The 23529-nt window shown below is 54.9% G+C and overlaps 1 protein-coding gene across 1 annotated transcript; it reads left to right on the forward strand.

The window, feature by feature from the left end:
* Nucleotides 1-127: 127 nt before the first annotated feature.
* LOC115080170 (complement C4-like) lies at nucleotides 128-22622 on the forward strand (the record flags this gene model as incomplete). Its single annotated transcript, XM_029584269.1, is given in 22 exon segments — nucleotides 128-267; nucleotides 734-943; nucleotides 1519-1570; nucleotides 1915-2004; nucleotides 5619-5822; nucleotides 7159-7234; nucleotides 7886-8042; nucleotides 8193-8294; nucleotides 8514-8682; nucleotides 13402-13616; nucleotides 14359-14517; nucleotides 15970-16029; nucleotides 16403-16496; nucleotides 16740-16896; nucleotides 17599-17689; nucleotides 17876-17950; nucleotides 18175-18277; nucleotides 20575-20664; nucleotides 20972-21067; nucleotides 21176-21259; nucleotides 22063-22195; nucleotides 22309-22622. Coding segments are annotated over 22 exon segments (2699 nt in total), but the record flags the coding sequence as incomplete, so codon positions are not given.
* Nucleotides 22623-23529: the final 907 nt, after the last annotated feature.

Here is a 23529-nt window from a genome sequence, read left to right on the forward strand (position 1 = left end):
GGCCGTTTTTTGTCAAACGACGACTGACAAAACGCTCTTTCCCTCCACCTCCTCGTCAAACTGCTCCCTCCCCACCCCCACCACCACCACCCCCAACCCATGATCTCCACTCCTCTCTGTGCCTTAGGAATCTGTATCGCCGAGCCAGCAAAAGTGAAAGTCTTCAAGCCCTTCCACATCTACTTGCGTCTGCCTTACTCTGTCAAACGCTTTGAGCAGCTGGAGATCCGCCCCGTGCTCTACAACTACCTGGAGGGAGACATCAATGTAAGCTCCCTGGGAAGGGGACTGCGGTAGCTGATGCGTGAATGCAGGGGGGGGGGAGCTTCTGCAGTGCGCAGAAAGTTTACTGAGCCTCCACAGGGGTTGAGAAGGTCGTGCCTTCCTCGGTGGGCCCCCCCCCCCCGCCTCTGCGTGGATGGTCCCTTTGGCTCCATATCCCAAGCAGTTGCCTCTTCCGTAGTTGGCGGTACAGTTCCTCAGCTCAGCCGGCGAGTTTTCTGCACTTTAGGTGAAAAGCTGTTGATGTGTTTTTTCCTTACGGCAGCCGCGGCGACGTCGGCACGCGGCAGTCCGCTGCCACGGTGCAGAAACACAGAAAAGTGCTAAGTTACCGCCTTGGGCAAGAGGACCTGAACACACCCCGAGCTCTGTTTCTTTGCTTGTTTGTCAGTGCCACTCTGCAGTAACGGATTGTTGTACTCGCTTGCGTCTCTGTTTCTTCTCCCGGCAGGTAAGAGTGCACATGGAGCAGACTGAGGGCATCTGCAGCCCGGCCACTGCCACCGGGCCCAAGATACAGTCCGTGCTGGTGCCAGGGAGCTCGGCCGTCCCTGTGCCCTTCTCCATCGTCCCCATGGGGAAGCTGGACCTGCCCGTGACGGTGGAGGCGAGGGGGCCCCTGGGACTGGGAGACCGGATCACCAAAGTCCTGCATATTGTGGTGAGAGAGACCGCCTCATCCTGAGGTAGAAGGGGGGAGGGGGACGGACAGGAGAGGAGAGGCAGAGCAGCGAGAGAGAGAGTGAGAGAGACGGAAGAAAAGAAAGTGAAAACAAGAATGAGGGGGGGGAATAGACAGGGAGAGAGATGGACACGCAGATGTGGTGTGTGTGTGGGAGAGAGACGCGGGGAGGGAAAGGGACCATAGACGAAAGACACAAGATCTGTTCATTCGGTGTTCTGGCTTGGCTCGAACAGAGACAGGGAGAGAGAGAATCACGTATACAGAGGCAGAGAGAGCGTGGCAGGCAGCGGGCCGGCCCGTGGCTCCGTGGCAGTGCTGTGCGCTGCCAGCTCCCTGCCCTTCACACACGCCCCTGCTCTCTCCGCCGTCGCTTACCGGCGTCTTCCGGTGAGTGGACTTGGGCGGCGTGCGTGCACCGGCGGCGGAGTCCGGATGGAGCCGCGGGCTCCGGCCTTCAACGTGTGTGTGTGTGTGTGTGTGGGTTGGAGAGACCGTATCAGACCTCCAGCTATGGCCACTGCCTGACCTGTGCTTCCTCTCCCCCCCTGTAGAGGGAGGGCGTTTCCAAACTGGAAGAGAAGACGTACCAGCTGGACACAGGAGGTCAGTGCTGGGCTGGTAAAGAGAGGGCCTCTGCTATAAAACGCTGCTGTGTGTGTGTGTGTGTGGGGGGGGGTGGTGGCAGTGGGCTGCAGTAGAGCATTGGAGTATAATGCGTGTGCTGACACGTGTCGGTGCATTTTGTGCCTGTCTGCACCCGCGTGCACACGTGCGTTCCCCTGTGTGCGCGCGTGTCCACGCCTCCTTCTCATCGTCCACCTCCCCCTCTCTCTGTTTCTCTCCTGTTTTGCTTGCACACAGCAGTGTGTGTGTGTGTGTGTAGGGGGGGGGGAGGGCTATAGTAAGGTGCTGAAGATCTCACGCTCTCTCTTGCTTTCCTTCCGCAGATGACCGGGGGCGCTCGCTCCATATTCCAGGAGAAATTCCTTCCAACCTCATCCCGGACGCGGATTTCAGCATGAGCGTCCGAGTGAGCGGTGAGCCTCGGCTCTCTCGCCTTTCCCCCTCTCGGATTCAGGCGGGCCAGGGGTTCGGCGCTCTTTCGCAGAGAGCCTGGTCTGGTGGGGGGGGGGGGGGGTCTGTGTGGCTGTTTTGCTGAGGTGACACCAGAATCTGAATATTCTCTCTCTGGCATGGTGAGGAGCGAGGGGGGAGTGCCTAGGTCCCCCCCCCCACCCTTAGGGATGTTTTATGTGGACAGGCGGGGTCTGTCTGTCTGTCTCCTTGTGGAGATTCTGCCCCATTCTGTAGAGTTTGGGGTTAATGACAGACCCCGGACCTCACTCCCATCTAAGAGGACCGGTCGAATGACGTTGTTGAATAATTTCGTAGTAGATTTACTGGGGGGGTTGCAGTCGTGAAGAGGTTTCTATGTTTTATGTGTAAGGCTCTTAGAGCTTTTTCATGTAGAGTCGTCATAGCCAGTTTAAAACTCCCAGATGCACAGTCCCACGCCAGGGTGCGTGGAGTCTAGGGAGTGCTCGGCTTCTTGGTTTAGGTTCTCGAGCAAACCTTCTACGATGGGGGATAAAAATGGACCCGGTGCGCCTGCACGAGGCTGGCATTGGATCTCCAGAGAACCATTTACTTTCAGTCCCAGAGCAGGCTACATCCCTCCCTGGCTCCTGGCTCCCGCCCGAAGACGTCATCTGCCATTCCTGATTGTCCAATAGACCAGTCCAGATGGATGGGTTTCTCTCCCCTACCAGCAGATGGAGATAGAGAACAAAAGCTTCACTGTACACTTGGTACTTAAGTTACTGTGTCTTGCAGTTTCCCAGTATTCTCTGTCTCCAGCAGATGGTAAAGTTACTGTGCCTTGCAGTTTCCCAGTATTCTCTGTCTCCAGCAGATGGGACTTAAGTTACTGTGCTCTGCAGTCTCTCAATATTCTCTGTCTCAAGCAGATGGGAGGAGTCTCTCACCTGTGGTTAGGCAGTTTGGTGCTGAAATCACTCCCAGGGGTGTTAGGCTCTGCTGTTTTGGGCTGCTCCTCGTCGCGGAGGGCTGAGCAAGGGGGGTCGGTGACCCTTCTTTGACTTGGAGCTTGCTCTCGAGGAGGGTCTGATAGCCAGTGAGGCTGGTTCCCTTTCCTCTCCCTTCCCCTCTGAGTGGATCTGGTGCCCCCCAGCTGAAGAAGGCACCATGGGGGAAGGTTTTTTGGTTTTTTTTTCCTTTGGGCTGCCCTAGTTTATTATAGGGTATGGTTCCCCTTTAAATAATTTAAATAAAAACACCAGGCCTCAGTGGAGTTGTGAGTGGCCGGAAGCTGCCTTAGTGCTGAGAGGCAGGAGGACGGGTCCTTCCTTCCGTGGAAGCAGAGGGGGGGGGGGGGGGGGGCGGACGGTGAGTTTTTGCAAGAACTGGCTGCGTCACAAACAGGAAGGAGAAATCAGGGGAACTCAGGACGGTGATTTCTTCAGCAGGCCTCTGTGATTTATGTGTGAGCAGCGGGGAGGGATCCTCAGGAGAGGGAGTGACCCTCTGCGGTGAACCACGGCAAGACAGCAGTACAGGCCTCCATTTCAGGGTCCCAGGCAAAGGCAAAGAATGACAGCCACGTTGCCCGTTTTCTACCGCGGTGCAGGGTAATCAGGCAAAGGATTCTGCTGGGCCCCCCCCCTCATCTCAACCCGCCCAGCCCCCCGGAGTCAGGGGGCGCTTCGGGGAAGCCCAGCGTTGAGGAGGCTCAGGAGTTTCAACGGCTGGTAAGTCTCTCCCAAAAGGGACTTCCTCAGGTAAGGAGAATTCCTAGTGAGAGGGCTGACCCCGATGGGGACTTGGACATGGAGTCAGGGGCCTCCAGGGGCGGATTGGCCTATCCGGGGGATCGGGCATCCCCTGGTGGGCCGGTTGCACTAGTCACGTGGTCTGCCGAGCGCGGCCGTGACGGAGCCGCGCTCGGCAGACCACATGGTATCTCCTGAGCCGGCCTGGGAGGCGAATCTCCGGGCCGGTCTTCATCGGGAATCCGCCGCTGGGGGCCTTGGAAGAGGATTTCACCCCCAGAGATTCCCTTGGGCCTCCCAGGGGACGAGGATGCAAAAGGATCTCCTTTAGAGAAGGGCGTGATACCAGTAGCGGAGGGAGGTGACCCAAAGGTGGTTAAGGCTCTTTAAGCGAGAGGCATTGCCTGCCATGATTACTTGAGCCTTAGCGGAGCCAGGGGTTAACGAGAGCAGGGTGGACCCGGAAGGGGAAGGGTCCCATATTGGATGGGCTTAGGGGTAACCTCTTGGGCTTTTCCTTTTCATCCTAAGGTCCAGGCCTTGGTCTTTAAAATGCTCTTGGGGGATGGTTTGAAAGTTGGCAGAGCCATGGCCCAAGTTGTACCCTCTTCCTGAGGACGCCTCGGAGCTATTGGAGCCGCCCAGGCATTTTTGCTGGCGATCTGCTCGGCAAGGCGCATTTCTGAATTGTAAGCGCTCTCGTGTAGGGGGATCCTTCCCTTCACTTTTCGGAGGAAGGGGTTTCTATCTGCACAGGTCCGACTTCTTTTTTGCCAAAGGTGCTTTCTGTCCGTCAAGTCGATCAAGTTGCCGGCTTTCGAGCGCGACAGTCTGGTTCTGCGGCACAGTCGCAGGAGTTCCATGTTCAAGATGTGAGAAAGGCCGCCTTGAGAGACAGGAAGGCCACGAATGCCTTTCGTAGATTGGATCATCCGTTTGTCTTGCTCAGTGGTCAAAACTTGGGGGCAGAAGGCTTCTAAGGCTTCCATTTCTAGGAGGATTAAAGAAGCTTCCACTGTCTTCTCTTCAAGAGACCTGCAGGGCAGCAGCCTGGTGGTCATTGCAAACCTTTTCCAAGCATTGCAGGTTGGGCGATCGGGCTTTGGACACAGCTGTGTTTGGTGCGTGTGTGCTGCGAGTAGGTCTTTCGAGTTCCCACCTAGTGTAGTAGGGCTTGGGTAAATCCCATCTGTCTGGACCGGTCTGGTTGGACGATCGGCAAGGAAAAATTGGTTCTTGCCTGCTAATGTTCTTTCCTGAAGACCTAATAGACCAATCCAGAGTCCTGGTCTTTGATGCTAAAGACCGTTCTTCAATTAAAGTTGAATTTTAGGGTATTACCGACACTTATAGTTCCCCTGCTCGTGGAAGGGAGGGGGTTATTCTTGCTTTGTTACGGATTTAATGAGCGACTGCAGACAGCACAGTAACTTAAGTACCAGCAGAACAGTGAATCTTTTACTCTCTGTCTCCATCTGCTGGTAGAGGAGGAAAACTCCAGGAAAGAAAAAATCAGCAGGATTTTCCTTTACACCCCCAATCTCCGAGTCTCATGGTCCTCTTACCTATCCCTCAGTCGGCTCGTGATTTAACTACTTTGAATAATTTTGTGTCATCTGTGAATCTGATCGCCTCACGCACCGGGCCCTTTGCCAGATCATTTTTTTAAGTGTATTAAAAAGCACCGCCTCCCCCCCCCCCCCCCCAGTCTCAGTTTACAGTAGTTTGAGGTTGAGGCCGGGCCACCAGATAGAATCAGAAGCTTTTTCTTTTTAAATTTGAAAGTCAATAAACCCTGTCCATTTCTGTCTCTCTCCTGCTCTCTGAACCCCCTGCTCCCCCCCCCCCCTTCCCGGCGGCAGCGGACAGCACACTGGAAACCATCAATAACAGCCTCGCCGCGGACGGGGTCAGCCGCCTGATCCGCGTGCCGACCGGCTGCGCGGAACAGACCATGATCTACATGGCGCCCAGCGCCTACGCCATGAAGTACCTGGACGAGACGGAGCAGTGGATCAATCTGAACCCGGAGCGAAAGACCGAGGCGCTAAAAAGCATGGAATCAGGTACGTCACGGGCGAGGGCAGCGTGCGCACATCCAACCCACCGCCACCACCGCCACCACCACGTGTGTGGCACAGGCAGCGGCAATGCCAGCTTCCCTCACGTACCTTGCGGCCCCTGTCAGGGGCACTGCCCTGGGGAAGGGGATTCACGCCGTACCCGCGCCTCTCAACCCCAGCTGGGTTCTCCGAGGGGGGGGGGGGGGGAGGAAAGGATTTTTCCTCCAGGGCACTGGAGGCGCTAGGACTCCGGTTCCTCCCAGAAGACGCTGCACATGGTCGCGAGGTTCCAAAACTTAAGTCTTTGCTGTAAAACCTCTCCCAAATGTCCAGTTTGGCACGTGGTAGGATTTCTCTCTTGTGGCATCCAGGATATGTCTTTATGATAGACCAGGGGGCCCTGCGGCCCTTCTCTGGTCACCCTCAGCCGATCCCCCCCCCCCCCCGGTCCTCCTGCGCTCTTGACCGCGCGGTACTCCCCCCAGCGAGCCCCGGTCACTGCTTCAGGCCTCCGAACACCCTAGAACCATGACCCTAGGTTCCCTTCCCTTCGAGACAAACCTAGGAGACACGAAATTTACTCCCTTGACGCTGGTGGTGGTGGGGGAACCCTCCATGCCAGATATTAATATGGGAAAGATCGGCCCAGTGAACTGGCCCCGCGTGCCACCTCTGTGTAAAACCTGCGTGGCGCCCCTGGCAGGTTGGGATACCTGAGACTGTCTCTCTCCTCCTCCCAGCTTCCCCCTTTCACCTCCCTTCTATTGGAATGCTGTTTAAAATTTGGAGAGTGACCCATTGAGGCCCCTCCTGTGGGGGAAGCCTTAGCAAATTGGCCAGTCCACTCACTCCCCATTGCTACTTTCAATATGTCCTCCAGTGGGGAGGAGTATGGAACCACTCACACACACATTCTCTCTCACACACACGCACATTCTCTCTCACACACAAACACATTCTCTCTCTCTCACACACAAACACATTCTCTCTCTCTCACACACAAACACATTCTCTCTCTCTCACACACACACATGCTCTCTCTCACACACACACACACACACATATTCTCTCACACACAAACACATTCTCTCTCTCACACACACACACACACACATTCTCTCACACACAAACACATTCTCTCTCACACACACACACACATTCTCTCTCACACACACACACACACATGCTCTCTCTCTCACACACTCTCTCTCATGCACACACAAACACACACACACACTCTTTCTTTCTCTTTCTCTCTCTCACCCACACGCACACTCTCTTTCAGACACCCACACTCACACAAATGTGCATTTGCTCACACTTTCATGTTCTGTTTCAGGTTATACAAGGATTTTAAGTTACCAGAAGGAGGACGGGTCATACGGAGCCTGGATCTCTACGCCCAGCAGCACATGGTGGGTGTTCTCTGTCTCTCAGATCCAGGGAAGCGTGCTCCACCTGACTGTTTGTTCTTGTGTGTGTTGCCAAATTAAAACCGATCGGGGGGGGGGGGTTGGAGCGGATAAAATTAGCCGGTCATCTTGCGGCAAATGCTCGGCCGTGCTTACCCAGCTAATGGTGCGACTGAATAGCGAGCGGGGTCGGTTGAGGCCTGCCAGTCGCGCGGACGGTATTACCCGACCGGATGTAGCTGGTCCGTGCCGAGTATCGCGCAAAGCCCCGGCAACGCTCCTGACCTCCCCCCTGCCCCCCCACCGCGGGCTGAAGCCGTACAGCTCACGGATTTAGCAGGTTAAGGGGGGAGGGGGCCCGCATTTTTAACCTGGGTTTATTCAACCGGCTATAGCCCAATATTACGTGGGTAGATCTTTCGAGCGCCAATATTTTTTTTGGGGGGGGTGGGGTGGCAGAGCCAGTACTGCCAGTGAAAGGAGAACGTCGTGCCGGAGCCACTGCTGCCGGTAGGAGGGGGGGTGCATGGCTGAAGGTTTGCCTTAGGGCGCCGGACTCTTGCACCAGCCCCGCCCATCCGTCTCTCTGGGGGGGGGGGGGGCCATGCTCTACTCCACACCCTCTTTTGATCCCCGGGGTGCTCTTCTTTGCAGGCTGACAGCTTTCGTGGTGAAGATCCTGTCCCTCTGCCGGGAGTACATGAGCGTGGACGACGCTCACATTAGGAAGGCCGTCACCTTCCTGCTGTCTCACCAGAGACCCAGCGGGGAGTTCTACGACCCCCACCCCGTGTACCACAGGGAGATGCAGGCGAGTACCCATTTCCCCCAGCCCCTGCAGGGGCGCACGGGCGGGTTACAGCCCCCCCCCCCCCCCCCCGCACTCCCAGCCCCCTTCCTCTCTCCCGCTCCCTGGTGTTCTGTGGTGTGAGTCCCTGCGGGCTTCTCTGTGTATTTTTAGGGGGGTGTCGGAGGTCTGGAAGGGGACGTGACCCTCACATCGTTCGTGACGATAGCTCTGCACCATGCCCTGCCTGTCTACAAGGAGGACGCCAACACCCTGGTATAGAAGTCCCTGTACTCTGCATGTGTCTGTCTCTCCTTCCCCGTCTGTCTGTCTGTGTGTGTGTGTGTGTGTGTGTCTCTCTCTCTCTCCTAGTCTCTCCATCTATCTCTGTGTATCTGTCTGTCTCTGTGTGTGTGTATCTCTCTCCCTCGCTCTCTCTCTGTCTCACTTTCTGTCTTCCTCACCCACCTCGATCTTCTTCTCTTTTTCTCTCAGAAAGAAAGCATCCAGGTTGCCGCCCGGTTCCTAGAGCAGCGCCTGCTCGGGCTCTCACGACCCTATGCCATCGCCATCTCCGCCTACGCCTTGTCCCTGGTATCAAACAACCAAGCAGCCAAGGACGAGGCTCACAGCTTACTAATGGACAATGCCAAGGAGATCCCAGGTCAGATCCGGCACCGCCACCCACATCCCCCCTCCCCCAACACACACACACAATCACACACACACACACACGGCAAGGGCTGGAGAGCAGAACCATGGGTTCTAATCCCTGGCTCTGTCACTGTTTGTGTGTGTGAGACCTCAGGGTGAGTCCCTTTATCTCCTGTGCCTCACTTCTAATCCCCGGCTCTGTCACTGACTCTCTGTGTATAACCTCAGGGTGAGTCCCTTTATCTCCTGTGCCTCACTTCTAATCCCCGGCTCTGTCACTGACTCTCTGTGTATAACCTCGGGGTGAGTCCCTTTCTCTCCCTGTGCCTCAGTTCTAATCCCCGGCTCTGTCGCTGACTCTGTGTATAACCTCAGGGTGAGACCCTTTATCTCCTGTGCCTCACTTCTAATCCCCGGCTCTGTCACTGACTCTCTGTGTATAACCTCGGGTGAGTCCCTTTATCTCCTGTGCCTCACTTCTAATCCCCGGCTCTGTCACTGACTCTCTGTGTATAACCTCAGGGTGAGTCCCTTTATCTCCTGTGCCTCACTTCTAATCCCCGGCTCTGTCACTGACTCTCTGTGTATAACCTCAGGGTGAGTCCCTTTATCTCCCGTGTCTCACTTCTAATCCCCAGCTCTGTCACTGACTCTCTGTGTATAACCTCAGGGTGAGTCCCTTTATCTCCTGTGCCTCACTTCTAATCCCCGGCTCTGTCACTGACTCTCTGTGTATAACCTCAGGGTGAGTCCCTTTATCTCCTGTGCCTCACTTCTAATCCCCGGCTCTGTCACTGACTCTCTGTGTATAACCTCAGGGTGAGTCCCTTTATCTCCCGTGTCTCACTTCTAATCCCCGGCTCTGTCACTGACTCTGTGTATAACCTCGGGTGAGTCCCTTTATCTCCTGTGCCTCACTTCTAATCCCCGGCTCTGTCACTGACTCTCTGTGTATAACCTCAGGGTGAGTCCCTTTATCTCCTGTGCCTCACTTCTAATCCCCGGCTCTGTCACTGACTCTCTGTGTATAACCTCAGGGTGAGTCCCTGTATCTCCTGTGCCTCACTTCTAATCCCCGGCTCTGTCACTGACTCTGTGTATAACCTCGAGTGAGTCCCTTTATCTCCTGTGCCTCACTTCTAATCCCCGGCTCTGTCACTGACTCTCTGTGTATAACCTCAGGGTGAGTCCCTTTATCTCCTGTGCCTCACTTCTAATCCCCGGCTCTGTCACTGACTCTCTGTGTATAACCTCAGGGTGAGTCCCTTTATCTCCCGTGTCTCACTTCTAATCCCCAGCTCTGTCACTGACTCTCTGTGTATAACCTCAGGGTGAGTCCCTTTATCTCCCGTGTCTCACTTCTAATCCCCGGCTCTGTCACTGACTCTCTGTGTATAACCTCAGGGTGAGACCCTTTATCTCCCTGTGCCTCACTTCTAATCCCCGGCTCTGTCACTGACTCTCTGTGTATAACCTCAGGGTGAGTCCCTTTATCTCCCGTGTCTCACTTCTAATCCCCGGCTCTGTCACTGACTCTCTGAGTGTGACCTCAGGGTGAGTCCCTTTATCTCCCTGTGCCTCACTTCTAATCCCCGGCTCTGTCACTGACTCTCTGTGTATAACCTCAGGGTGAGTCCCTTTATCTCCCTGTGCCTCACTTCTAATCCCCGGCTCTGTCACTGACTCTCTGTGTATAACCTCAGGGTGAGTCCCTTTATCTCCTGTGCCTCACTTCTAATCCCCGGCTCTGTCACTGACTCCCTGTGTATAACCTCAGGGTGAGTCCCTGTATCTCCTGTGCCTCACTTCTAATCCCCGGCTCTGTCACTGACTCTCTGTGTATAACCTCAGGGTGAGTCCCTTTATCTCCCTGTGCCTCACTTCTAATCCCTGGCTCTGTCACTGACTCTGTGTATAACCTCAGGGTGAGTCCCTTTATCTCCCTGTGCCTCACTTCTAATCCCCGGCTCTGTCACTGACTCTCTGTGTATAACCTCAGGGTGAGACCCTTTATCTCCCTGTGCCTCACTTCTAATCCCCGGCTCTGTCGCTGACTCTCTGTGTATAACCTCGGGTGAGTCCCTTTATCTCCCTGTGCCTCACTTCTAATCCCCGGCTCTGTCACTGACTCTGTGTATAACCTCAGGGTGAGTCCCTTTATCTCCCTGTGCCTCACTTCTAATCCCCGGCTCTGTCGCTGACTCTCTGAGTGTGACCTCAGGGTGAGTCCCTTTATCTCCCTGTGCCTCACTTCTAATCCCCGGCTCTGTCACTGACTCTGTGTATAACCTCAGGGTGAGTCCCTTTATCTCCCGTGTCTCACTTCTAATCCCCGGCTCTGTCGCTGACTCTGTGTATAACCTCAGGGTGAGTCCCTTTATCTCCCTGTGCCTCACTTCTAATCCCCGGCTCTGTCGCTGACTCTCTGAGTGTGATCTCAGGGTGAGTCCCTTTATCTCCCTGTGCCTCACTTCTAATCCCCGGCTCTGTCACTGACTCTGTGTATAACCTCAGGGTGAGTCCCTTTATCTCCCTGTGCCTCACTTCTAATCCCCGGCTCTGTCACTGACTCTCTGTGTATAACCTCAGGGTGAGTCCCTTTATCTCCTGTGCTTCACTTCTAATCCCTGGCTCTGTCACTGACTCTCTGTGTATAACCTCAGGGTGAGTCCCTTTATCTCCTGTGCCTCACTTCTAATTCCCGGCTCTGTCACTGACTCTCTGTGTATAACCTCAGGGTGAGTCCCTTTATCTCCTGTGCCTCACTTCTAATCCCCGGCTCTGTCGCTGACTCTCTGAGTGTGACCTCAGGGTGAGTCCCTTTATCTCCTGTGCCTCACTTCTAATCCCCGGCTCTGTCACTGACTCTCTGTGTATAACCTCAGGGTGAGTCCCTTTATCTCCTGTGCCTCACTTCTAATCCCCGGCTCTGTCGCTGACTCTCTGTGTATAACCTCAGGGTGAGTCCCTTTATCTCCCTGTACCTCACTTCTAATCCCCGGCTCTGTCACTGACTCTCTGTGTATAACCTCAGGGTGAGACCCTTTATCTCCTGTGCCTCACTTCTAATCCCCGGCTCTGTCACTGACTCTCTGTGTGTGACCTCAGGGTGAGTCCCTTTATCTCCTATCCCTCACTTCTAATCCCCGGCTCTGTCACTGACTCTCTGAGTGTGACCTCAGGGTGAGTCCCTGTATCTCCTGTGCCTCACTTCTAATCCCCGGCTCTGTCACTGACTCTGTGTATAACCTCAGGGTGAGTCCCTTTATCTCCCTGTACCTCACTTCTAATCCCCGGCTCTGTCACTGACTCTCTGTGTATAACCTCAGGGTGAGTCCCTTTATCTCCCTGTGCCTCACTTCTAATCCCCGGCTCTGTCACTGACTCTCTGTGTATAACCTCAGGGTGAGTCCCTGTATCTCCTGTGCCTCACTTCTAATCCCCGGCTCTGTCGCTGACTCTCTGTGTATAACCTCAGGGTGAGTCCCTTTATCTCCCTGTACCTCACTTCTAATCCCCGGCTCTGTCACTGACTCTCTGTGTATAACCTCAGGGTGAGTCCCTTTATCTCCCTGTGCCTCACTTCTAATCCCCGGCTCTGTCACTGACTCTCTGTGTATAACCTCAGGTGAGTCCCTGTATCTCCTGTGCCTCACTTCTAATCCCCGGCTCTGTCACTGACTCTCTGTGTATAACCTCAGGGTGAGTCCCTTTATCTCCTGTGCCTCACTTCTAATCCCCGGCTCTGTCACTGACTCTCTGTGTATAACCTCAGGGTGAGTCCCTTTATCTCCTGTGCCTCACTTCTAATCCCCGGCTCTGTCACTGACTCTCTGTGTATAACCTCAGGGTGAGTCCCTTTATCTCCTGTGCCTCACTTCTAATCCCCGGCTCTGTCACTGACTCTCTGTGTATAACCTCAGGTGAGTCCCTTTATCTCCCTGTGCCTCACTTCTAATCCCCGGCTCTGTCACTGACTCTCTGTGTATAACCTCAGGGTGAGTCCCTTTATCTCCTGTGCCTCACTTCTAATCCCCGGCTCTGTCACTGACTCTCTGTGTATAACCTCAGGGTGAGTCCCTTTATCTCCTGTGCCTCACTTCTAATCCCCGGCTCTGTCACTGACTCTCTGTGTATAACCTCAGGGTGAGTCCCTTTATCTCCTGTGCCTCACTTCTAATCCCCGGCTCTGTCACTGACTCTCTGTGTATAACCTCAGGGTGAGTCCCTTTATCTCCTGTGCCTCACTTCTAATCCCCGGCTCTGTCACTGACTCTCTCTGTATAACCTCAGGGTGAGTCCCTTTCTCTCCCTGTGCCTCAGTTCTAATCCCCGGCTCTGTCGCTGACTCTGTGTATAATGTTGGGGCTCTCACGTGAGCTGGGGTGAAGTCATCTGACTGAACGCTTGTGCCACCGAAAAGTACCAGTGAGACTTCTCTACGCGTTCACTTTTTGCCGCATAGAAATAGGCATTTCCGGGAGCCAGGGGTATTCAGGTGGGGGGGGGGCGAGGAGAGAAAGTTAATGAACGCACATCGACTCTTCAGAAATATCCACGTATTTGTTCCTGCATAAGCCGATCCGCAGAAGCAGCTGTATACAGGGGGCACGTTTGTACCCATGGATTCATTAAAGGTACATGAGCACAAAGGTTCCCCATTGATCTCGCCTCGCAACAGGCTTTTTACTCTCAACCGCTCCCTGTGTCTCTCCCTGTCCCCCCCTAGACCTGAAAGCGCTGTACTGGGAGTCCAAGGACAAGTTCAGGTTGGTGGAGGAGAAGAAGGCTGACCGGGTCCCCGCTGCCAGCGCCATTTCCGTGGAGGCCACCGCCTACGCCCTGATGCACGTGCTGCTGAGGAACGACATGCCCATGGCCAACAAGATCGTCAGGTGGCTGACGGAGCAGCAGAACTACGGCGGGGGCTTCAAGTCCACCCAGGTGAGGCTCCTCGCCCGCCCTCCCGTGGCGAGACCGCCAGGGGCAGACTGAAAGGTAGGAAGCCCTGCCGCCAACAGTCATGTGGGCAGGAGGGAAGGTCATGCTGACCATAGGTTCCTGATGTTTCACAATGATAAGGACGAAAGTGGTGATGAAGAGGGGTTCCTAGTGAGGCTGATGAAGGCCTTCCCAATGTTATATGGTGAAGAAGGTAAAAGTGGGATCACGCTGAGGCTGGTGGGATGACGATGATAGGAAGTCTTGTAAAATAGGTGCAGTTGATCCTGACTAGAGGCAGAAAGACCGGCTAGATGACCTCCAGCCTGATCTTCCCGAGACTCCTTCAGTCCTGTCTTTCTATATAGCTTCCTGAGGTCCCAACCTAAACTTTCTTTGATTCTTAGATGACCTCCCGAGAACCCTTTTAAGATGATCTCTTGAGGTCCCTTCCAACCCTCTTCTTCTCTGATTCAAGATGGCTTCCTGAGGTCCTTTCTAGCTTTCCCTTTCTCTGCTTTTAGAGAACCTCATGAGGTCTCGCCCAGCCCTGTGATTCTAGATGGACCTCCTGAGGCCCCTCCCTTCCCCCTAGTTCTCTAATTTTTAGATGTGCCTTTGAGGTCCCACCCAGTGACATAGGTTGTTACGAGAACGAGGTCATGCCGAGTGTGTTGGGATGAAAGTCGTGGCGAGGTGCAGACGAGAATGCCCCGCAGATGATAACGGTAATGCTGGTCCTCAGGATACGGTGGTGTCTCTGGAGGCCTTCTCCCAGTACTGGATCAAGACCTTCTCCAACGATGTGGTGGACTTGGCTGTCACCGTCAGCTCTCCGGGGCGGCAGGCCGAGAAGAAGATCCAGTTGCAGAAATCCGGCAACCAGATCCAGGAGGAACTGCAGGTGAGAGTAGAAACCAACCACTCCCCCCCCCCCCCCCCCCCGCCAGCCCTCTGCCTCTGGAGCAAGGCTTCAGCACCCCCTCCCTACAGGGTGCAGCGTCCCACGAACCTGATACTCCCGGGGCAGGACAGAGCTTGTCCTTCTCCTGTCTTTTCGTGTCTTAACACGGGGAAGAAAAGCAGCAGAATAATCAATACCCGGAGTCTGCCTGCGAGGAGAAGGGTTTATTGCTTTGAGCACTGGATTATGATTCAGGAGAAGTCAGGGGTCATGATTTGAGAACTCAGCTCCGACACTGAATCTGTGTGCGTGACCTGGGAGCGAGTCGCTTTATCCCCCTGTGACTCAGTTCTAATCCCCGGCTCCGTCACTGAATCCGTGTGAGTGACCTGGGAGCGAGTCGCTTTATCCCCCTGTGACTCAGTTCTAATCCCCGGCTCCGTCACTCAATCTGTGTGCGCGACCTGGGAGCGAGTCGCTTTATCCCCCTGTGACTCAGTCCTGTGACTCAGTTCTAATCCCCGGCTCCGTCACTGAATCTGTGTGCATGACCTGGGAGCGAGTCGCTTTATCCCCCTGTGACTCAGTTCTAATCCCCGGCTCCGTCACTGAATCTGTGTGCATGACCTGGGAGCGAGTCGCTTTATCCCCCTGTGACTCAGTTCTAATCCCCGGCTCCGTCACTGAACCTGTGTGCGCGACCTGGGAGCGAGTCGCTTTATCCCCCTGTGACTCAGTTCTAATCCCCGGCTCCGTCACTGAATCTGTGTGCGCGACCTGGGAGCGAGTCGCTTTATCCCTCTGTGACTCAGTTCTAATCCCCGGCTCCGTCACTCAATCTGTGTGCATGACCTGGGAGCGAGTCGCTTTATCCCCCTGTGACTCAGTTCTAATCCCCGGCTCCGTCACTGAATCTGTGTGCGTGACCTGGGAGCGAGTCGATTTATCCCCCTGTGACTCAGTTCTAATCCCCGGCTCCGTCACTGAATATGTGTGCGTGACCTGGGAGCGAGTCGCTTTATCCCCCTGTGACTCAGTTCTAATCCCCGGCTCCGTCACTGAATCTGTGTGCGTGACCTGGGAGCGAGTCGCTTTATCCCCCTGTGACTCAGTTCTAATCCCCGGCTCCGTCACTGAATCTGTGTGCGCGACCTGGGAGCGAGTCGCTTTATCCCCCTGTGACTCAGTTCTAATCCCCGGCTCCGTCACTGAATCTGTGTGCGTGACCTTGGCGTGAGTCGCTTTATCCCCCTGTGACTCAGTTCTAATCCCCGGCTCTGTCACTGAATCTGTGTGTGTGTGTGTGGCCTCGGGGGCGAGTCACTTTTATTTTCCTGTGCCGCCGGTTCCCGGTTGATAACAGGGCGCTTGCCTTAATCTTGGCTTTTATGGTCTCTGGATGATATGATCTTTACTGATTTATAAAGCTGAGTTAATCCATTTGTTTTCCAGGTTAGCTTGGGGAATGCCCTGAATGTGAAAGTGGAAGGTCAGGGCAAAGGCACCCTGACGGTGAGTGAGAGCTCCGAGGACACCACGCCCGCCCGTTAGATCTGGTCGGGCCCCCTGGCCCAGGGTTATTTTATTTTAACGAGTTCTCACGGTCTGATGCCCCTCAGAAGATTCAAGCTTTCATTCTGGAAAGCCTAACTGCTACTTCCCTGTATCCCTCCGCAGCTTTACAGGAAAATAGTGCCCCCCCCGGGGCTTCGCTGTCAGGGAGGGGTGCATGGATGCCCCCGGGAAGGGCTGTGGGCTCCGTTTCCCTGCGGCTGCCGAGAGGAAGATAGATCGGGGGGGGGACGGACACAGGGGGAGGGGGCGGGGGGAGCGATGCCACCACACTCTCCTGATCCGAAGCTGAGCGTTCTCCGTCCGCTTTTAGATTCTGAAGCTGTACAGGGTGCTGCAGGTGGAAAACAATACCTGCCAGCACATGAAGCTAGAGGTCGACGTCAGCGGCGAGGTCAAGTACTCCAGTAAGTGACTGTGTGCCCTACCGGGAGCACTGCTGCCCTTCCCAGTACATCCCAGTAACATTGTTCATGCTCCCAATGTGCCCCCGTAACTCTGCTCCCTTTCCCAGAATATCCCAGTAATACTGCACACCCTCCCAGAATACCCCAGTAACTGTTCCCCTTCCCAGTATACCCCCAGTAACTCTCCCCCCCCCCCCCAGTATGCCCCCAGTAACTCTCTCCCCGTCTGTCGGATGTCCCCAGAGGAGATCACAGAGGATTATGAATACGACTACGGCGAGGAACCTGCAGAGGAGCCTCTCTCGCGGATCCAGTTGTACGACCTGCGCAGGCAGCGCCGGAGCGCGCCCAGACCGGAGAGGACCAAGGATAAAAGCGTCTTCTACACCGTCTGCCTCTCGTGAGTAACGTCGTCTCCTGAGGGGCCTGTCCCTCGGGGAGTGAGGTGGCTCCTGCCGCCGCCCGTCTCTTGTAACGTTCTTGCACCCTTTGGGCCTCTCCTGCTACTGCTGTCCAACCTTTCTGCAGCGCTAGAAGGGCGCGCGTGCGCGGTGCCGTGGCGAGGCGCATAAGAGACAGTCCCTGCTCTATGAGAGATTCACGGTCTCGCAGTCGGGGGGGGGGGGGGGGGGAGTAGCCTGGTGGGGTTAGAGCAGCAAGGGCTGGGAACCGGGGAAGCCAGGCTTCAAATCCTACTGCCACTCCTTGTCACCTTGGGCAAGTCCCTTCTCCCTCCATTGCCTCAGGGGTTTTTCAGGGAAGTACTTAAAGTACCAGGATGCAGCTCCCCTTGTGCCTGCCAACGAAGGGGGCCTGAGTTAAATCTAAAATAAATGGCTACAGACCAGTGAAAATAAGAGTGGAAGCCTCAGCAGGCAGGTTAATCGGAGGATTTATTTAATTAACCGGGGAAAGCTGCAGGAAGTAGACTCTGCCCCCCATTAACAATCCATGAGCGAGAAAGAGGAAGCGGGGTGGGTGAGCGAGGGGCAGGGAGAGTGGGGGATGCACGGTAAACCGAATGTTTCCTGGGCAAGCGAGCTGCCGGCGGCGCCCGCCTCTCACACAGCCCACGGCGTGTCTCCTTTTCTCCTCTGCGCAGCCGCGACCCGCAGGCGAGGCTCTCCGGCATGGCCATCGCGGACATCACCATGCTGAGCGGCTTCGAGCCCAGCTTCGAGGACCTGAACCGGGTAAGAGGAAATGGACCCTCCCCCTCACCACCACCACTCCCCCCTGTCTCCACGACTTCACCCCCCCTCCCTCCATCATTCCTCTCTCCCTTTCCTCCCCTTTCAATCTTGCGCTCTCTCTCTCTCTCTGTCTCTCCCCCGCCCCCGGAGGAATTCTGACTTTCTGCTTCCTCCCCCCTCTCTCAGCTGAAGGACCTGTCGGATCGGTACATCAGTCACTACGAGTATCAGTTCGGCAGGATCATCCTCTACTTCGAAGAGGTGAGAGACGCGAGCCCAGCGCTTACAGTTTGCGTTTTTGCCTTGGGTATAATAAAGGCCTGGGTAAGATGTGTCTCTTTGAACCTGAGATGCAGGGAAGACAGACACAGTTGGTTGGGAGGTGAGCGGGCCCCTCCTCGGCTGAGACCTCCCGGGTGACCCCACCCCTCACCCTATCTGCTCCTGGCCGAATGTTGAGCCTCTTTCTTTCCCTCTGGTTCCAGGTTCCAGTGGAGAGAGACTGTATCGCCTTTGAAGCCATCCAGAAGGTACCGATAGGCCTCCTCCAGCCGGCATCGGCCATCCTGTATGACTTCTACGACCCGGGTGAGCTGCTTGATAAACTGTTCATTCTGTCTAGAGTGAAGAGAACATTACCTCCAGAGTGTGGGACACAGGACACGGCTGCTTTAACAGAGTATTAATACCCTCCAGAGTGTGGGACACAGGACACCTCTGCTTTAAGAGAGTATTAATACCCTCCAGAGTGTGGGACACAGGACACGGCTGCTTTAAGAGAGTATTAATACCCTCCAGAGTGTGGGACACAGGACACGCCTGCTTTAAGAGAGTATTAATACCCTCCAGAGTGTGGGACACAGGACACATCTGCTTTAAGAGTATTAATACCTTCCAGAGTGTGGGACACAGGACACCTCTGCTTTAAGAGAGTATTAATACCCTCCAGAGTGTGGGACACAGGACACCTCTGCTTTAAGAGAGTATTAATACCCTCCAGAGTGTGGGACACAGGACACATCTGCTTTAAGAGAGTATTAATACCCTCCAGAGTGTGGGACACAGGACACCTCTGCTTTAAGAGAGTATTAATACCCTCCAGAGTGTGGGACACAGGACACATCTGCTTTAAGAGAGTATTAATACCCTCCAGAGTGTGGGACACAGGACACGGCTGCTTTAAGAGAGTATTAATACCCTCCAGAGTGTGGGACACAGGACACCTCTGCTTTAAGAGAGTATTAATACCCTCCAGAGTGTGGGACACAGGACACATCTGCTTTAAGAGAGTATTAATACCCTCCAGAGTGTGGGACACAGGACACATCTGCTTTAAGAGAGTATTAATACCCTCCAGAGTGTGGGACACAGGACACATCTGCTTTAAGAGAGTATTAATACCCTCCAGAGTGTGGGACACAGGACACATCTGCTTTAAGAGAGTATTAATACCCTCCAGAGTGTGGGACACAGGACACCTCTGCTTTAAGAGAGTATTAATATCCTCCAGAGTGTGGGACACAGGGCACCTCTGCTTTAAGAGAGTTTTAATACCCTCCAGAGTGTGGGACACAGGACACCTCTGCTTTAAGAGAGTATTAATACCTTCCAGAGTGTGGAACACAGGGCACCTCTGCTTTACGAGAGTATTAATACCCTCCAGAGTGTGGGACACAGGACACCTCTGCTTTAAGAGAGTATTAATACCTTCCAGAGTGTGGAACACAGGGCACATCTGCTTTAAGAGAGTATTAATACCCTCCAGAGTGTGGAACACAGGGCACCTCTGCTTTAAGAGAGTATTAATACCCTCCAGAGTGTGGGACCCAGGGCACCTCTTCTTTAAGAGAGTATTAATACCCTCCAGAGTGTGGGACACAGGACACATCTGCTTTAAGAGAGTATTAATACCCTCCAGAGTGTGGGACACAGGACACATCTGCTTTAAGAGAGTATTAATACCCTCCAGAGTGTGGGACACAGGACACATCTGCTTTGAGAGTATTAATACCCTCCAGAGTGTGGGACACAGGACACATCTGCTTTAAGAGAGTATTAATACCCTCCAGAGTGTGGGACACAGGACACATCTGCTTTAAGAGAGTATTAATACCCTCCAGAGTGTGGGACACAGGACACGTGCCCTTTAAGAGAACATTAATTATTCTGCAAGGAGTGGGGGTACAGGAATGTCTCCCCTTTAAGAGGGGACCAGTTCCCTCAGCAGTGTGGGATGTGGATCGCTGCGGTGATTAACGCTAAGAGGTAAATTTTGAAAGAGCTCTGGCTTGCGTTAAAAAAAAAAAAAAAAAGAAAGAAAAGAAAAGGCCCAGGTACACGAGCATAGGGGCCTGCGCGCACAATTCTTATTTTTAAAGCCAGCAGTTTATGCGCGTACGTAGGCGTGCAACAGAACACGCAAAAAATCAAACAAACCGGGGCGGATTTCGCGCTCATTTACCTCTGCTCTTGATGAAGGAAACTCGTCTTGGGTCTGAAACGAACGGGTGACGAGTCGGGGTAAACGGAGGAGAGCGCAGGCTGAAGAATCAGAGGGAGCTGGATGACCCAGGGATGGAACGGGCAAACTGGCTGTTTCCCATCACTCGCACTTGTTGTAAAACGCGCTCGCTTGCGCGCGTATAAGCCAGGCTCTGAAGGACCAATACGCCAGTAACCCTTCCTCGTGTTACCGCTTAAAATTAGCAGCACGCACACGTGCACCGTGATGCGTGCGCGCTTGTCTGGACGACATGAAATCCCGGCGCCCGGGGGCGCGAGAGCGCACGCTCGTGTTAAAGTTATCTTTTTCGTGTATGTGTGTGTACGCGCGAGTGTGTAATCACAGCACCACGACTCCCCTCCCCCGCGCTCTCTCTCCACAGACCAGAAGTGCTCGGTGTCCTACAGCGCCCCCCAGAAGAGCAAGTTCGTGAGCACTCTCTGCTCCCAGGAGGTGTGCCAGTGTGCAGAAGGTAAGAGCCCCCTGTTCCCCAGGGAGGAGGAGTCGCACACACTCCCACCCCCAAGCTCCACGCTCATCATCAGCTCGCTGGGGCAGGGGGATGAGCTGTGGGAGGAACAATCACTCCCCTTCCCAGCTCCAAGGTCATTATCAGCTCGCTGGGGCAGGGGGGTGAGCTGCACTGCCCTCCCCAGCTCCAAGGTCGTTATCAGCTCGCTGGGGCGGGAGTCCCGCCGCACTGCCCCTGGGGAAGGGGGGAGGGGGGGTGCGACCCTGGAAGATACCCGGCGTTCGGGTTTTTTTTTTTTTTTCTGAAGGTCCCTGCCCGCACAAGAGGAAAACGAAGGAGATCACGGAGGAGAACACCGACCCGCGACTGCACCACGCCTGCTACAGCCCCCGGGTCAAGTACGGTAAGGGCCGGCCGGCGAGTGAGTTTTTTTTCTCTTTTTTTTTGTTCCCCCCCCCCACCCCCCGACTCTTTCGCCCGCCTCACGCCCGTCTCCGGTCTCCCCCGGCAGGGTACAAGGTGCGGGTGACGGCTTCGGCGGAGAAGGATGCCTTCGTGGTGTACGAGGGGAGAGTCGGCGCCGTCCTGCAGCGCAGTACGTACCTGCCTCCCGCGCGTTTAGCCGGCGCCACAAGGCGTACGTGGCGCCGTTGCACGTGAGGGGGACGGTCCCTGCCGCGTGGAGCTTACGGTCCAGTTAAGGCAGGCAAATGCACGCTCGGGGGGGGAATAACGTTCAGCGTCGATGTCCGTCGGGCGCCTAAGTTGCAGCTTTTCTCAGAACAAATGCAGGGCGCGCCGGGGTGAGGGAGCGGGAAGGGAGGAAGCTGAGGCCCGGCTTGGGGACCAGCTGCAGAGGTACCTCAGCGGCCGGGAGGGAAATAAAGCAGCGCTGGGGGGGCAGGAGGGGGGGGGTTATATTGTGCTGGTGGGGGGTGGAGGATTCGGGCAGACACCTTCGAACCATTGCTTTATTTGCATATAGTTATATATATTTTTGGGGGTTTTTTTAATTGAAGGGGTGAGGGCCACGGGGATGGGGGTTACACGTAAGACTTTTTTTCATGTGCATTGGGAGCGGGGGGCACAGTGGGCGCTAGCGGTCGGCTTCTTCTCGAGGTAAGGAGCTTGGGAGGGGGGATATATATAATATATATATATATATATATATATATATATAATGTACATTTTTTTGGGGGGGTGCAGGACTGTTTACGCTGTACGGTTTCTGCTTTGCCGGTTGGCACAGATTTTCGCTGGATTAGCCGGACGGGGGGGGGGGGGGGGGGGGGGGGGCCGGGGGATATTCAGCGCACGTAGGCAGAGGGAAGGCAAATATGCGGTGCTCTCCAAACGTATCCTCCTTCTCCTCTCTCTGCGCCTCCCCCCCACCCCCAGCGAAAGATGAGACGGTGACCGGAGGGGCCACGCGCCACTTCGTCAAACGCAGGGCCTGCAAGATGGAGCTGGAGGCGGGGAAGGAGTACCTGATCATGGGCGAGGACGGGGACACGCAGGACCCTGAGGGACGGTGAGTACGGCGGCCGACCCTGCTCCCCCCACCCCCGGCATCCCAAGCTCAGGGACCCGTTTCGTTCCCTCACTCATTCTTCTCTCTCTCTCTCTCGCCTCCTCCTCCCGCAGGCCACAGTACCTCCTGGAGGCCACCTCCTGGGTGGAGGAGCTGCTGAGCGAGACGCAGTGCCGGGCCACCCGCTACCAGAATGCGTGCTCGCAGGCCAGGACCTTCATGGAGAGTTACCGGAACAACGGCTGCATGGTGTGAAGACTCCCACCCCCCCCCGCACGCCGGCTCTCCCGTCAGCCTTTCGGCGGCTCCGTGCTGCGTCGGCGGGGAGAGATCTCTGCCGTCGCCTGCTGAATAAATAATGATTTGTGTGTTTGCGCTCCGTGTATCAGGAGAAATAACGTTGCACAATAAACCAGAGAAGACAGACCCCGCGCTTCCACTGGTAGATTCTGTCCCTTAGGAGTGATGAGTTCTGAGCGTCCTCAGCGGGGGGGGGGGGGGGGGGAGTGGGAGGTGAAGCCCGGGACCGGGCGCAGAGGAGTCTCGGCGGTGGGGGGGGGGGGAGAGAGAGGGGATAAGCGCCGAGGATCCCTGGCAACGGGAGGAATATCGTAATTGCCTTGGTATAGATCCAGGGCGCGACAGCGCCTTTCAATCCTGTGGTGCGGTTCCGGTCGTCCCGTCTCCAAAAAAAAAACCAACCCCCAAACAAACCATAATTGGGGACCTAGGGAAGGTAAGAGAGAAGGGTGACACAAATTATAGAGGGGATGGAAATGCTCCCTTATGGAGAAAGCCTGAACAGATTAGGGCTTTGTAGTTTTGGCCTTCTCTTTTTTTTTTTTCCTAGAGGGGGGCATTTATAAATCATGAGAGGGGGTGGAAGGGGTAAGTAGGGAACGGTTATTTATCTTTTCGAATAACACCAGGACTAAGGGACGCTCCATGAAAGTAGCAGCTGGGAAATGTAAAACAAAACTCTTTCGGATAATAGAAGGACTAGGGGGCACTCCATGAAGTTAGCATGGGGCACATTTAAAACTAATCGGAGAAAGTTCTTTTTTACTCAACGCACAATTAAACTCTGGAATTTGTTGCCAGAGAATGTGGTTCGTGCAGTTAGTGTAGCTGGGTTTAAAAAAGGAGTGGATAAGTTCTTGGAGGAGAAGTCCATTACCTGCTATTAAGGTCACTTAGGGAATAGCCACTGCCATTAGCAATGGTTACATGGAATAGACTTAGTTTTTGGGTACTTGCCAGGTTCTTGTGGCCTGGATTGGCCACTGTTGGACACAGGATGCTGGGCTTGATGGGCCCTTGGTCTGACCCAGTAT

This window comes from Rhinatrema bivittatum, chromosome 19 (assembly GCF_901001135.1).
Source record: "Rhinatrema bivittatum chromosome 19, aRhiBiv1.1, whole genome shotgun sequence".
NCBI lineage: Eukaryota > Metazoa > Chordata > Amphibia > Gymnophiona > Rhinatrematidae > Rhinatrema > Rhinatrema bivittatum.